Source organism: Bos indicus x Bos taurus, chromosome 17 (assembly GCF_003369695.1).
Source record: "Bos indicus x Bos taurus breed Angus x Brahman F1 hybrid chromosome 17, Bos_hybrid_MaternalHap_v2.0, whole genome shotgun sequence".
Lineage (NCBI taxonomy): Eukaryota > Metazoa > Chordata > Mammalia > Artiodactyla > Bovidae > Bos > Bos indicus x Bos taurus.
The window spans coordinates 10,353,762-10,369,666 of record NC_040092.1 but is presented as its reverse complement, the minus strand read 5'-3'; the positions used below and the strand labels follow the sequence as shown (position 1 = coordinate 10,369,666).

General features: G+C 43.7%; 1 protein-coding gene across 5 annotated transcripts in view; it reads left to right on the top strand.

Moving 5' to 3' along the window:
* Window positions 1–15,905, top strand: part of BICDL1 (BICD family like cargo adaptor 1) — an 80,155-nt gene that overhangs the window by 40,201 nt on the left and 24,049 nt on the right. For 3 of the 5 annotated variants that reach the window (XR_003515194.1, XM_027566592.1, XM_027566594.1), the window contains exons 3-5: window positions 11,853–11,969; window positions 12,899–12,910; window positions 15,224–15,370. Coding sequence is in view for 4 of the 5 variants with exons in the window: in XM_027566592.1 (XP_027422393.1) it covers window positions 11,853–11,969; window positions 12,899–12,910; window positions 15,224–15,370 (276 nt within the window). In the remaining variant the exon portion in view is untranslated. The remainder of the gene's footprint in view (window positions 1–11,852; window positions 11,970–12,898; window positions 12,911–15,223; window positions 15,371–15,905) is intronic. The other 2 variants (XM_027566595.1, XM_027566593.1) reach the window with 1 other exon arrangement.

The window sequence follows — 15,905 nt, the reverse complement described above, 5'->3', positions numbered from 1 at the left end:
TGTGACTCTTTGTTATTGTCTAAAAAAAGAAAAAAATGGTATTGAAATGGAAAGAAACTGAAAACGGTAGTCATGTGTGGTCTTAGGCAAGACCTTACTGTGGTTCACTCAGATCACATCAAAGGCCTCACTCTGTTGACCCAGGCCTCCGTTTCATTAACCACCAAATTAGGGGTCAGGACCAGGTAGTCTCTGAGGTTTCAACTTTGAAATTGCATGCTTTCCTATGAGCACAATTTGGAGTTTTCACTTGATCATAGATAAGAGTAATAGCTATAACTTCTTACATATTTAGTCTGCACTAAACGTTTTATCTACATTCCTGTGACTAGAGAGGGATGCCTTCCAGGCCCCAAGAGGGGCTTTATCTGACACTTGGAAATGAATTGTCCAAGGAGACACACTTGCTGATGAAGCAAGACACTATTGAAAAGGGGCCACTTGAGTGGAGAGCAGCAAGGTCAGGGAACCCAGGACTGCTCTGCCTCTTGGCTCGCAGTCTCGGGTTTTATGGAGGAGGGTTAATTTCTGGGTTGTCACTGCCCCATCACCTTGCTCGTGTCCATATATGGTCTGGGCATTTCCAGGTGGCATGAGAGTCTCCCGGTGAAGACAGATTCCAGCATGAGAGTTTCCGGGAGGTTGGCAGGACATACTATGGCCCAGCATCTCCTCCCTCTTTTCGGCCCCTCCCAAATTCTTCAGGTTGGCGGCAGCTTGTCATTTCCTTGTTCCTTATTGGAACCTTCTCATGAGAGACAACTTGTGTAAGTGATTGTTTTCATCCCTGGTCAGGGCAGAAGGTTTCAGTCCATGGTTCCCTAACATTGTTTCATCTTAATGCTAAGGTAGATCTTTTACTCACCATTTTTCAGATGAAGAAACTGGGGTACAGTGGCTGTATAGTTTTCTCCAGATCACTCAACTGTATGCTTGGCCTTCCCTAAGATGTCTTCCTTAAGACATCTGCCGTATTTTGTCTTGAGCGGTTTGTGCGTCTCTCATGCCACCCTCAGCGCACGCCAGAATCCTGTGCCTTGTATTGGCTTTCTTCATGAGCGTTCACCTCATTCTCCTTCCGTTGCTTGAGGGTGGAGATTGTGTCTTGTATTTTTTGTGTACTTCATAGGGCCATGAAACTTTGTAAATTTTCAAACTTTAAAAGTTTAAAAAATAAAATACTCTTCCCCTTCAGTCTTTCTAAGCTTATGCTGTCTGAGGTTTGTTATAATTGTTGTATCACTCTCCCCAGCCTCATTATTACTAAAATTTCTGATCTTTATTTGATGTTAATAATACACTTTTTTCCTTTCACCTTTGTCCCTAGGTTGATATTTTATGAATTTATCTATTTTTAAATAAATAACTTTATTTTCCCTCATTATTAAAGATAATACGTACTACTGTTGAATATTTCAACTTTACAAAAAATTCTTTTCCAAGGCAAACATTGCTAGGAATATCATGTCCTATAGGTAATTTCTGATAGTATTTTGATGAACAGCTTTCCAGGCATTCTTCTATGCATGTGTGCACCTAAATAAACATATAATGCTTTGTAAAATATGTTACATTGTTGAAATCTTTCCACATTAAGGCAAAGTAATTGATGCATGGGTGACTCACCGGTAGAATTCTTGCCTGTCGTATTGGTGCATGCAGATTATACAGCATTTGATTGCACTGATACATACAGGCTGCTAATGGTGGACACTTTGGTTGCCTGTAGTCTTCTACAAACAACGCTGCAGTGAACCTTGTTCTACAGGTCTTGAGTACAAAGTGAGTCTCATCTGTCTGCATCACATACCTGCACTAAGATAGTATTAATTAGCAAAATAGTACAGCAGATGTCTATAGCCACACCATTGTCATGTAACACCATAAATTTGCAAGAACCCAATAACCCAGCATGATTAGACGGGCAAATATCTACCTGTAACAGGTATGGAACTTTGGGTTGCTCAGGAAAACTAAGATTCCTATTAAGCTAAAATTAAAAAAAAAAAGCTTGATCAACATGAAATTTATCTTCATTTTGTTAAAATCTTGAATTTTTCACTTGAAAGAATTGTTAGATATTTGTTTCTGTATTTGTTTTGGCCAAAAAAAAAAAAAAAAGTAGTGGTTTGCATAGTCTATAGAGGATATTTTGTATTCTAAAGTGAAAAACAGAACCTTATAGGAAAACTGATTTTCTGATAAAATATAAACCCTTCATTGTGCAAATATGTTTTAAGAACCAGTGATGTACTAAATAATGTTGTGGATACTAGGGCTCAAAGTCTAGCAGAAGAGAGGTTAAAATAGTAAATTATACTTCAAACTAGTTGAAATTCAAGATGAGAGAGAGAGCAGGAAAAGAAAATATTTTTCTTTGAATATTAACCAGCGTTAGGTTTGATTTTGTTTTTTCATTCTCTATCCTTTCTCTGTCAACTGCCTTGCTATTAAAATTTAAGTTCCTGTTTCTTGTGATTTGTTTTTCCATCCTTTCAAGTCATTCTCCCTAAATTGGTATCTCACTTGTTTTACCTTTCAGTTACTTGTTATATGATCCTTATGGATTCCTTCTGGGCCTCAGTTTCCTTGTGTATACAGTGAAGGAGTTCAGTAACTGGTTTCTTTTTTCTAGTAGGGTTCCAGCTCTGAGAGTTCTAGAGACCAGATCTGGCTCAGACAGTAAAGAATCTGCCTGCAGTGCAGGAGACCCAGGTTCAGTCCCTCAGTCTGGAAGATCCCCTGGAGGGAGAGAATGGCTACCCACTCCAGTATTCTTGCCTGGAGAATTCCATGAACAGAGGAGCCTTGTGGGCTACAGTCCATGGGTTGCAAAGAGTCAGACACTGACTGAGACTAAGTGACTAACACTTTTTGTCTTCCTCACTATTGTATCCCTAGTTTGTAGAATAAATCTAGCCACTCTAAAAGTGGAATAAACTTTGTTAACATTTTGACTTTAATTTGGGGGTGTGTGTCTACTCTGGTTCTTTGGAGATTTTTACTTTTTTTTTTCATCCCATGGTAGCTATATTACTATACATTTAGACTTGATTCTTTTTTACTTAATCAAGGGCAGTTTCTAACAGCCATGAAAGAGATACTTAGTTCAGACATTTTTTGAGTACTTATCATATGCCAGGCATTGCGCTATCCACTGGCAATATAAAAATGAATTAGATACCATCACCCCCCATCTTAAAAAGCTTAAAATGTGGTGAGGGAGAAGGATGCAAATGGATAACTGTAATAAAATATAATATGCGTTCTGCTAGAGGTGTGTGTCCAGGGCACTATGTGAACTAAAAGGATTGTTTTTTATCGCTGGACATCTTGTGCCATTTTCAGACTGGTTGGTTGTATTTTATATTTTCCTGTTCCATAGAGATATTTTTAATCATGCCTTTTATTTATCTAAACACAATCACAGTTGTCTTATAATCTGTAACTGATAATTCTAGGATCTGAAGTCATTGTGAATCTGTTTCTGTTGTTGCTTATGCTGGTTCTTGCTCATGAATCTTTGTTTCCATGTGTATTTTTGTTTTGTTTTACTATAATCTGCTTATTTTTATTAGAACATTATTTATGGAGATTATTTGACCTTGAATGACGTTCCCATCCTTCAGAGATAACTCGTTTTCTCCTGCAGTGTCTAGGGGCACTACCAATCAGCTGTTTTTTTATTGTTGTTGTTAAGCAATGTTAGCCTTACAGGGAAGTTAGGGGAAAGATAGAGATTCTCATACACCCTTCTTCTAGTTTCCCCTAATGCTAACATCTTAGGTAACCATAGTAGTTATTGAAACCAGCATTGAGGCAGTATTAGCTAATCCACATACCTTCTGGGATTTTGCCAGCTTTCCCACCTTTGTCCTTTTTTGGCCCAGGATCCAGTTCAACCTCCCATGCTGTATTCATTTGTCATGTTTATTTTGTCTCCTTCAATCTCTGACAGTTCTTCAGTCTTGGTTTGTTTTTCCTGAAGTTGGTAGTTTTGAAGAGTAATGATGGATTATTTTATAGAAAGTCCCTCAATTTGGGGTTTGTCTAATGTTTTGTCATGATTAGGTTATGCCATTTTGCAAGGTAGCACAGAAGTGCGGTGGCGCCCTTCTCAGTGTTCATATTGAGGACACGTCGTGTTTGACATTTTTTTTTAACTGATGACAGTAACTTCTAAGGTAGTATCTGCCAGGCTTCTCCACTGTGAAGTTACTCTTTTCTTCCTTGTGATTAGTAAGCCTTACAGGGAGATACTTTGAGACTGTATAAATACCCTGTTTCTTGTCCAGTTTTTGCCACCAGTTATTAGTGTCCATCCTCCAGCTCTTGCCTGCAGCAGTTACTGCTGTGATGCTTGCCTGCTGGCGATTTTCTGTTTACAGCATTCCTTCTATATTTATTAGTTGGAATTCTCTGTAAGGAAGAGCTGCCTCTTTTCCCTCAGTAACTAATTTATCCAATTATTTACTTATCATTGTGGACTCATGAATATTTATTCTATGCATTTTAATCCATTACCATCATTATTTGTTTCATTGATCAAATGGTCCCAGCCTTAGCCACTGGGAGCTCCTTCAAGTTGAGTTCTATGTCCATTCAGTGTACCTCTCTCATTTATTAAGCACTTCCTTTCTTTCTGGCATCCTAAGATGGTTTAAGCTCATCTTGTATTTTTTCCTCCCCCGACCCTGAAACAAGCCATTTCTCCAAGGAGCATTGTTTGGTTCATTTCTTAGAGATTAGTGTATACAAACCAATGTGTGCACTAAGATGTCATTACTTTTAGGTCCTCTCAGAAGACAGAATTAGGGAATGAGTGTGTAAAAACTTACCTCATTCATAAACAGATGCATATAATCATTTTCTCAATCCCTCCACTTATATATATATGTGTGTGTGTGTTAAACACCGTAAGTTCGTTCTGATGTCTTCAATTCTAATCTAGTACCATAAGGTTCATGTTAGCCTTCCCTCTTTCCTTATTTGTAACTTCTTTTTCCACAGGAAAACGTGGTTCTCATTATCCATGATACATTTACTTATTTGTTCAATTCTATAAACCCAGTAATGTTAGAATTGCTAACCCATACATCTGTGAGAAGCAAGTTATGACCTACAGTTCAGTAGCTCTGTGTAGTTCTTTCTTCCTGAACCTTATAGTACACAGTCAAAGGATTGTTTTCCAAAGCCATTTAACTGAGTTATTTTCTTCTCCACCCACTGTACTTGTGGTTTTGCTGTTCATTTGTGGTGTAATTAGGTTTATTTGTTACTGTTTGTGTTCCATTGGTTGGTTGTAATAATGTGAAGCATTCTTATGATTCCATCACTATCTTGGCAGCTCTTTGACGCTTTTAAGAAGTCTTTTCCATTTTATCCAATATTTTTAGCTGTTTTCAGTAGGAAAGTCAGTCCAAGTAACCTAACCTAACATATTACCAGAAATGAAACCTTCCCTTTGGAAAGGTATTGGTAAAAATCTAACGAACAGAAGCGGAAGATATTAAGAGGTGGCAAGAATACACAGAAGAACTGTACAAAAAAGATCTTCATGACCCAGATAATCACGATGGTGTGATCACTCACCTAGAGCCAGACATCCTGGAATGTGAAGTCAAGTGGGCCTTAGGAAGCATCACTACGAACAAAGCTAGTGGAGGTGATAGAATTCCAGTTGAGCTATTCCAAATCCTGAAAGATGATGCTGTGAAAGTGCTGCACTCAATATGCCAGCAAATTTGGAAAACTCAGCAGTGGCCATAGGACTGGAAAAGGTCAGTTTTCATTCCAATCCCAAAGAAAGGCAATGCCAAAGAATGCTCAAACTACCGCACAATTGCACTCATCTCTCACGCTAATAAAGTAATGCTCAAAATTCTGCAAGCCAGGCTTCAGCAATACGTGAACCGTGAACTTCCAGACGTTCAAGTTGGTTTTAGAAAAGGCAGAGGAACCAGAGATCAAATTGCCAACATCCGCTGGATCATCGAAAAAGCAAGAGAGTTCCAGAAAAAACATCTATTTTTGCTTTATTGACTATACCAAAGCCTTTGATTGTGTGGATCACAATAAACTGTGGAAAATTCTGAAAGAGATGGGAATACCAGACCACCTGACCTTCCTCTTGAGAAACCTGTATGCAGGTCAGGAAGCAACAGTTAGAACTGGACATGGAACAACAGACTGGTTCCAAATAGGAAAAGGAGTACATCAAGGCTGTATGTTGTCACCCTGCTTATTTAACTTATATGCAGAGTCCATCATGAGAAACACTGGACTAGAAGAAGCACAAGCTGGAATCAAGATTGCTGGGAGAAATATCAATAACCTCAGATATGCAGATGACACCACCCTTATGGCAGAAAGTAAAGAGGAACTAAAAAGCCTCTTGATGAAGGTGAAAGAGGAGAGTGAAAAAGTTGGCTTAAAGCTCAACATTCAGAAAACGAAGATCATGGCATCCAGTCCCATCACTTCATGGCAAATAGATGGGGAAACAGTGGAAACAGTGTCAGACTTTATTTTGGGGGACTCCAAAATCACTGCAGATGGTGATTGCAGCCATGAAATTAAAGACGCTTCCTCCTTGGAAGGAAAGTTATGACCAACCTAGATAGCATATTCAAAAGCAGAGACATTACTTTGCCAACAAAGGTCCGTCTAGTCAAGGCTATGGTTTTTCCAGTAGTCACGTGTGGAAGTGAGAGTTGGACTATGAAGAAAGCTAAGCGCTGAAGAATTGATGCTTTTGAACTGTGGTGCTGGAGAAGACTCTTGAGAGTCCCTTGGACTGCAAGGAGATCCAACCAGTCCATCCTAAAGGAGATCAGTCCTGGGTGTTCTTTGGAAGGACTGACGCTGAACCGAACTGAAGTAAATGCAAATATGTATGGTAGTCTTTTGTTCTCACTAGGCTTCAGTGTGCCAATTCCTCCCAAAGCCTTCCAAAAATAAAACTCAGAAGTTAAGTTTGTTATATATTTATATTTTACTTCAGTTCAGTTCAGTCGCTCAGTCGTGTCCGACTCTTTGCGACCCCATGAATCACAGCACGCCAGGCCTCCCTGTCCATCACCAACTCCCGGAGTTTACCCAAACTCATGTCCGTCGAGTCGGTGATGCTATCCAGCCATCTCATCCTCTGTCGTCCCCTTCTCCTCCTGCCCCCAATCCCTCCCAGCATCAGGGTCTTTTCCAATGAGTCAACTCTTTGCATCAGGTGGCCAAAGTATTAGAGTTTCAGCTTCAGCATCAGTCCTTCTAATGAACACCCAGGACTGATCTCCTTTAGAATGGACTGGTTGGATCTCCTTGCAGTCCAAGGGACTCTCAAAAGTCTTCTCCAGCACCACAGTTCAAAAGCATCAATTCTTCAGCGCTTAGCTTTCTTCACAGTCCAACTCTCACTTCCACACGTGACCACTGGAAAAACCATAGCCTTGACTAGATGGACCTTTGTTGGCAAAGTAATGTCTCTGCTTTTGAATATGCTATCTAGGTTGGTCATAACTTTCTTTCCAAGGAGGAAGCGTTTTTAGTTTCATGGCTGCAATCACCATCTGCAGTGATTTTGGAGCCCCAAAAAATAAAGTCTGACGCTGTTTCCACTGTTTCCCCATCTATTTGCCATGAAATGATGGGACTGGATGCCATGATCTTCGTTTTCTGAATGTTGAGCTTTAAGCCAACTTTTTCACTCTCCTCTTTCACCTTCATCAAGAGGCTTTTTAGTTCCTCTTCACTTTCTGCCATAAGGGTGGTATCATCTGCTGGCCATTACTTTTAGTACTATAAATACCCAAGACAGTAAAAAGGAGACTTATCATATAATATGCTCTCAGTAAGCTGATAGCACCCATTACAAATTTGAAAGTTTTTATCAAGAACAATAAGACCTTGAAAATAAGAAAATAGAGACTTTTGGTTAATTGAATTTTCCAGTTAAGCATAGGGTAATCATAAACCCATTTTTGGTTCAAATTGGTGTAGATTTCCTCTTCTAAACTATAATCATCTACTTTTTCAGTTTTTGCATTCCACCGGAAAACTCAGGCTTTCCATTCTACTTCTATTAGTAGGAAAGCTCTACTACCACCATCACAGTGACATGTAATCATTATAACTGTGCAATCTGGGAAAATCACATATGCCTAACAAGAAGGGAGTGCTGCTGCTGCTGCTGCTAAGTCGCATCAGTCGTGTCCAACTCTGTGTGACCCCACAGACGGAAGCCCACCAGGCTCCTCTGTCCCTGGGATTCTCTAGGCAAGAACACTGGAGTGGGTTGCCATTTCCTTCTCCAATGCATGAAAGGGAAAAGTGAAAGTGAAGTTGCTCAGTCATGTCTGACTCTTAGCAACCCCATGGACTGTAGCCTATGAGGCTCCTCCATCCATGGGATTTCCCAGGCAAGAGTACTGGAGTGGGGTGCCATTGCTAGAGGAAATCATAAGTTATCTTCGTGATGAAATATTATGAAGCCATTTAAAGTGATGACTAAGAAGTATAATAATAAATAATTGGGTTTCCCAGGTGGCGCTAGTGGTAAAGAATCCACCAGCCAATGCAATAGGTGCAGTAGACACAGGTTCGATCCCTGGGTTAGGAAGATCCCCTGGAGAAGAGCGTGGCAACCCATGGACATGAGGAGCCTGGAAGGCTACAATCCATAGGGTCACAAAGAATTGGACATGACTGAAGCAGCTTAGTGCACGCACACACACAATAATAAACAACATGGAAATGTTTTTGATACCTGATGTTTGTTTTTGATATCAGATGTTTTGATGCTAAGTGAAAAAAGAAAAATTTATGTAAGCAATATGATCATGAGTAATTTAATTGTACACACACACAGAAGTGTGTACATACACACAGAAAGATTGGGGAGAAATCAACAAAATGTACTTTGAAAATAAACCCATATTCTGCGATGGAGTTCTGTTACAGAAATTGAAAATTGAAAAATAGGGACTTACCTGGCAGTCCAGTGGTTAAGACTATGTGCTTCCACTGCAGGGAACACAAGTTTGATCCCTGGTGATGGAACTAAGGTCCCACATGGTGTGGCCAAAAAATAGAAATAAATAAAAATAGGAAATTGAAAAATAAATTTATTTTTAAATTCATGTCCTAATGCAACAGTTTTCAACTGTAGTAAATTACAAATGGTTTTTAATAATTCACCCTTTGTCTTAAATTAGAATAAATTCAAGGTTGTCACTCTGATGTCACTTTCATTTTGTAAGCTTTTTTGAGAGGGAGCAAAGGAGAGTAGAAAGGGAGTGCTGTGTGTTGGGGCTGAGAGTGTCAGGGTAGGAGCTGCAGATCTGGGTACAAATCCTGGCTTCAGCACTGACAAGCACCAGTGTGCTGTGTTCATTATAGAAGTAAAACTGACTTTATAACCTTTCTGATACTTTATTTAGAAAGCATTTAGAACATTAGAGTTACGGACAAACTTCAGCCATCATTATTTCATTTATGTGCAGAAACAGCTAATACTCATTCTGTTAGATCTAAAATATCTGTGCCAGTTTCCATCTCTGAAAAAGAAGGAAATAATATATTTTGGAAGGTGCATTAGCTCCTTGAAAATGGTGCTTATGTGTCTGACCGATGTGTTCCCCTCCATCACCATCACAGACCGGTGACTGGCCTCCTGGCTGGAGGTGGCCAGGGTGTTGTGGGCGAGCACAGAACCAGGAGGGCCAGGGCAGGGCCACTCCCTCTCGGCCTCCACCTCCTTGTCTGCAAAATGAGGCCAGCAATTCCTGCTTCTTTGGGCGGTTGGAGATTCAAATGAGAGTTATAGGTTGAAAGCCTTCGTCAACAGTAAATCCTTGGGTACATCTGAGGAGTCAGACATTTTAAAGAGACATTATAACATAGTGGTTAAGAGCTGAGACTCTGGTGTCATGATGCCTGGAGGGAAGAGACAAATTTCGTTTCTAGGAAGGTTGCTTTGAGAGGAGACTGTCTACAGGAGCCCTTCTGATAACTGGGCCTATTTGTGGTCCCCAGTGCACCTCTTAGGCTTGGTTGTCTCATGATTCATGTCAAGATGGCGATGCTCAGAATAAGGTCCCAGCTGCCTAAATTACCCAGTGCTTTGTAATCTCCAGCATATTTGAAACTCTGATAGTCAACTGAATTTGACGTAGGTGACCAAACTACCAAACTACAGCATTTTTAAGAGGAAATTTTCCTTATGGGCCCTAAATTCTATTCAAAGAAATTTCAAGAGTCATAAATAAAATTGCTTAGTATTAAAAAAAAAAAAGAAGAAGAAAGAAAAAAGTCTAAATTGGACTCATAAAGTTGGTTTCAATAGTGAGTGATAGAAATAGGAAAACCTACTTCAAGGTACTGTATAAGAAGGTAGTACTGAAGTCCTAATTTCAGAGTAAGATAACCCCAAATTGACCGTTCTGATGCTGTCATTCACTGAGATGTGGGGCAAGATCCCTCACCTCCCTGAGCTTGTTGCCTTGAATGAGGGTGATAGGCCCCACTTTGGTTGTGACAATTGAGATAAAGCATTTAGCACAGTTCTTGGCACATAGGGAGCACTTGGTAAATAATACTCATGGTATTTTTAGGCAGGAGCGACTAATATTGTGTTTCTAAGTGATTCGGTAATAAGCTGGTAGTGTCTAAAACTAAAATTAGAATAAGAAAAAAGAGATGGTTTGACTTTTCTTTTGCTGTGTATCTTGTAATTGTTTAAAAATTAGCACTGTGGGTTGATTCTTGTGGCTCTGTAGTCTGGGGGCAGGGAGGGGGGCATGTTTGTTGAATCTATGGGACCAAAAACAGATGGGCAATTGATTACATAGCACTTGAAGATAAAAGGAAGATAAAAGATATTGAACGTGTGACCATTACTATGAGAGCCTCATTGAACAGCTCACCTACCATTTCAAGATTATTACCACCCGCCTCCTCTGAAAGCCTTCCCTCACCATTTCTGCAGCTGTGATCTCCCCTGAGAACCCATAAAGCTTACTGACCCCGTTTGGCCTCCAAGAAGCACTGAGGCAGTGAGTTGCCCTGTCTTGTGGCCACCCTCCCCAGGGCTGCGCTCAGGGCTCTGCTCTGCAGGCTTGGCTGGCTGGGCCCTCAGGGGTGTGACAGGGCTTGGATCCTTCCAAGGGCACATTCTTTCAAAACATTCTCCTGCATATTCGAGAGAAGGCGCGGATACACTGAATGGTACTTGGTGTTTGCTGGGTTTCCACTTTAGAGAATAAACAGATTAGGGTGGGAAAGGAGCCCCTCGGCCAGCACTCCCCAGAGAATCGAGAGGTACAGAAAACATCCTTGAGAAATGAACAGCAAAAATCTTAACAGACATGACAGGGTATTTTAAATAGTGCCCACATTGGGAGTAAGACAGATAGATTATTTGCCTGGCCCCCACTAAGGAAATGGACGGGGAAGATAAAGGAATTTCTAAAGTTTAGGTATATTGGTCTTATTCTTTCTTGTAAAATACTGAGACTGTCTCTGAATTTAGTAGATGTTTGTGGAGCTTCTGCTGTGTGCAGAGTCATAATGATAATAACTAACATTTGAGAACTTACTATTTTCTAGGCCTGTTTCCTCTGATCAGCGAAGTGGTCTTAGACCTAGACAGAGTCATTCATGCTTTAGGTAGGGATAGGGGTCAGTCTTGTTTGGGCATGAGAGAACAAAGTGAACGGGGTGGGAAACCGGTTGTTTCTCATCTGTACTTCCTGTAGAATAGAGTTGCAAAGATATGCTTGAGAAATGAAAGGCAAAATTCTGAACGGCGTTCCTTTGTACAGCCTCTGAATCAGCCCCATGATCTCTTTTGCTTACAGGCATCAGAAGTTGAGAGACAACTCTCCATGCAAGTACACGCCCTCAGAGAAGACTTTCGGGAGAAAAACTCATCAACCAACCAGCACATCATCCGGCTCGAAAGCCTTCAGGCCGAGGTCAGCCTCCCCAAGCAGCCATGTTGGGCGGAAGGACTTTTCTCATTGCAGGAGCCGTGCCTGGCCTTTTAGACACGGAGTCCTCTGAACAAAAACCTGCCCTATCTAGCATCTCTGGAGAGAGATGTCTGTGAGAAACTGAATGGGGATCGCGCGACCGTGTTTCCCTGGGGAGCCTGTTGTCTAGAGAAGTACGGTTGCTCAGAGTTACTGCCGAGTGTGCTGAAATTAGGGATGACCTACTTTTTACTGGATATGTTGATCCCTCCAAAACATCCTAAACGGAGGATTGGAAAGAGAATCTTCCCTTTCTCCATTCCATTTGGGTCCGCTTCAGTCCCTCTAAATAGGACCTATTATTCTTACCTATAAACCGAGAGTAATATGTCCTTCATCGGGTTGAAGTAATCTACTTCATAGTGTTGATGAGAGGATTTGATGAGTTAACACATGGAAAGCACTGTGTGTGGTGTTTAGAAGAAAGTAGTGTTATTGAAAGCATACGAGAGGCCAGGCGGGGTCTGTGGCCCTGGCGGGCAAGCCAGAGCAGGGAAAGTAGCACTGAGGGGACGAGTCTGTAAGAAGCAGGTTGTGGGGAGGTGAGGAGCGGAGAAGGGTCACATCACCAGCCCAAAGGGGGCCTCTGTGCTGGAGAGGCTTCCACCTCCTCTGCTCCTGAGACCCCTCAGCCAAGTGTCTGAACAACAGCCCTTTGACTGAGTTACATTTTGAGGGACAGTCCAGCGCCACCACCATGGTAAAGGAACGAGCCCTCATGGTCAGACCCAAGAGGCCAAGATGGCTACTCCCCTGTTTCATACATGATGCAAAGATGTTTTTCCTAAAGTCTGTCAATATCTTCTCTTTTCTCCTGGCTCTCACTCCCTTCTTCCCTCCCTTCCCTTGGGATTCCTACGGGTATTGAGCAGCAGGTCCTTGAAGTAAGTAGTTGGTGCTGGTGGGTTTGGCATGCCTGTCTGTGATGGTCTGTGTGCATGACATGCTGTTCAGCCACCTCTGCCAAGGTCCAGCACCCTCAAGTTGTCTGTCTGCCTAGACCCTTGTGACACAGGGTCATGCCCAGGAATGTTTGTGGCCAGATTGGGTCCCAAGTTTCAGGGTGTGTAGGATCGGGTGAGGGAGTTGGCTACCTAATGCCAATTCCCTGCTTCATCTAATAACATTTTTACATCTAAAAGCCAAGCTATGAAATTGTTTATTTCCAGTAAGTCACTCGGAGAAGGCGATATCACCCCACTCCAGTACTCTTGCCTAGAAAATCTCATGGACGGAGGAACCTGGTAGGCTGCAGTCCATGGGGTCTCGAAGAGTCAGACACGACCGAGCGACTTCACTTTCACTTTTTACTTTCATGCATTGGAGAAGGACCTGGCAACCCACTCCAGTGTTCTTGCCTGGAGGCTCCCAGGAACGGGGGAGCCTGGTGGGCTGCCGTCTATGGGGTTGCACAGAGTTGGACATGACTGAAGCGACTTAGCAGTAGCAGTAAGACACTTCACAAAGCTCTGAACTTCTGAGTTTGTTTGTTTTCTGTTAAGGGGTGGGGTTGTATATCAGAACCAGGTTACCTCATGACTTCACTGAATGGGACTTGGGAACCAAAGATGATCCACGGGAAGGAAAATGTGAGAGTCAGAGGGTACTTAAATGCAGCTAGAGTAAGAGCTCCCTTCACGTGGGCAGCGTTGCTTCAGCGTGGAGAAGAGTAGGCCATTCACACAGCTGCTCCGTTGGTCCTTCCCGGGGTGCACACCTGAGAGACAGTGTTCCTTTGTTTGGCCGGATACCTGATCCCTCTGGACAAAGGCCTCATACTTCATTTCCCCAGGACGGCATCTCATCCAACGGAGGGGAGGTGGCCGGGGAAGAGTCGTGCCCTCTGAGCAAGAATTCTAGTCCAGAGAGTGAGAACAGCCAAAGAGCGGAGGGGAGGCAGGTTTCAGAGGACTTGGGACATTCATTTCCAGATCTCTCCTGGAAACGATCTGTGGTTGGTCCCCTTAGTGAACTGTCATCATGCTAGACTAGAGATCGTAGAGCACATCTGAACCACGCCAGGAGAATACTCGCAAGAAATGGGGTAAGAGATCAGTCTAGCAGGGAACTAATAATGGGAGGAGCCGAGGCACCTACAGGACTCCTGAAGTCCCCCAAGGCCACTGGCAGTTGAGGGGACTCGGGATGGTTCCTGCAGGCCCCTGAGCAGGGCAGGGTTCCTGGGCTGGAAGCATTGCTGGCCTGGGGGCATGCTGGGTGGCTCTCACCCTGCAAACCTTGAAGCCACAGAAGACTTGGCATCTCTTTCCTCTTTTCCTCTGTTTTCTCACTGAAACAGAAGAGACAGAACAGACTTTCCTAAAAGAAAGTCTGTATCTCTCTTGTGGCTGGCTAGATACTCAGTGTACAAACATATCAACCTGTTTAATAAAAGGAGAAAGATGGCTTCTATTCACTAGTTTCTTGCTGAAGCAGAAGATACCTTGAGTAAAATCAGTTATTTACTTGTCAGTGTCCTGTTCCCTCCCAGGGCAGGGGCTGATGCAGGCAGTGCTGTTTTCTGTATCCTAGGGCTCCCCCATTCACCTGGGGCCCTGGGTCTGAGCCATGACCTCGAGTGCCAGACCTGCCAGCGGTGGGGGAAGGACAGAGGAGAGAGAGAAGAACATGAGAGTGCAGTGCCCCAGGGGCTGTCCTGGGCCTTGTCTTAGGCTCGGGACTTGAGAGAAGTGTCCCACAGGTTAGGTTCCACTACCCCACCAGCTGTTGGGTTGGAGTAAAGTCGTAGGCAGGGGACTTCCCTGGCGGTCTGTTGGTTAAGACTGCACGCTTCCACTGCATAGGGGCACAGGTTTGATCCCTGGTCAGGGAACTAAGATCCTGCATGCTGCATGACACAGCCAAAAAAAAAAAAAACCGTTGTGGGCAGCAAGGTGGAGCCCTTCTCTGTGTTATCTGTGGAATTTTCCAGAGCACTAACCTTCCTTGCCTCTACCTGGCACCCCACATTCCAGCTTCCCCAAAGCTTAACTCCCACTCCTTCCCAGACTGGTTTACGAAGGGGAGGGGTTTTCTCCTCAGCTGGAGAGTTCATAGCTGTTCTGTCCGGTGTGGGGGCGCTGGGGCAGAGCGCTGGAGAGACGCCTGCCTTCGTGTTCCGGGGCTGGTCCCTCCTGCCCTACTCGTCAGCCAGGGTGTAACCCCACACCGCCCTGTGGCGCTCTCCCTGCTTTCAGATCAAGATGCTGTCAGATCGGAAGCGGGAGCTGGAGCACCGTCTCAGCGCCACCTTGGAGGAGAATGACCTGCTCCAGGGGACAGTGGAGGAGCTGCAGGACCGGGTGTTGATCCTGGAGAGGCAGGGCCACGACAAGGACCTCCAGGTGCGGGCACGGGGGGCGGGCTCAGGGCCAGGCGCGCTCGGCCGCCCGGCCCCGAGGAGGGGCTAGTGCATGGGCAGTGGGCGACGCTGAGGCCTCTCCTCAGGCCGGATATGGGTCTCCTCAGGTGTGGCTAACTGGCTGCTCTTTCTCTGCCAAGAACCAGTGCGTTGCTCCAGCAGGTCATCCTTCCAGTTTGTTCTGAGCCACTGGCCCCAGGAGCAGTTTCATGGAGTTCTTTCCGGGCTATTAACGTGACTGGAGCACCTGCAGTGCTGTTCTGCCTCCTGGGGTTTGTGGAATCTGGGGGGGACTTCAGAGGGAGCCCGTGGCTGTGTCTTGGACTCACGGTGCTCTCTGCTGCTGCTTCCCCAGGCCCCTGCCTTCAGTGGGCTGGCCCCGAGCAGAAGCCCAGAAGCTGCCCACTGAGCACAGCGGGACATATCCTGATTCTGCCAGTTGCTAGCGAAGGCACAGGCCGACCCCTCTATGAGCCTCATTAGCCTCTTTTTTTTCCTTGCTAAAAGAAATTGTTTCA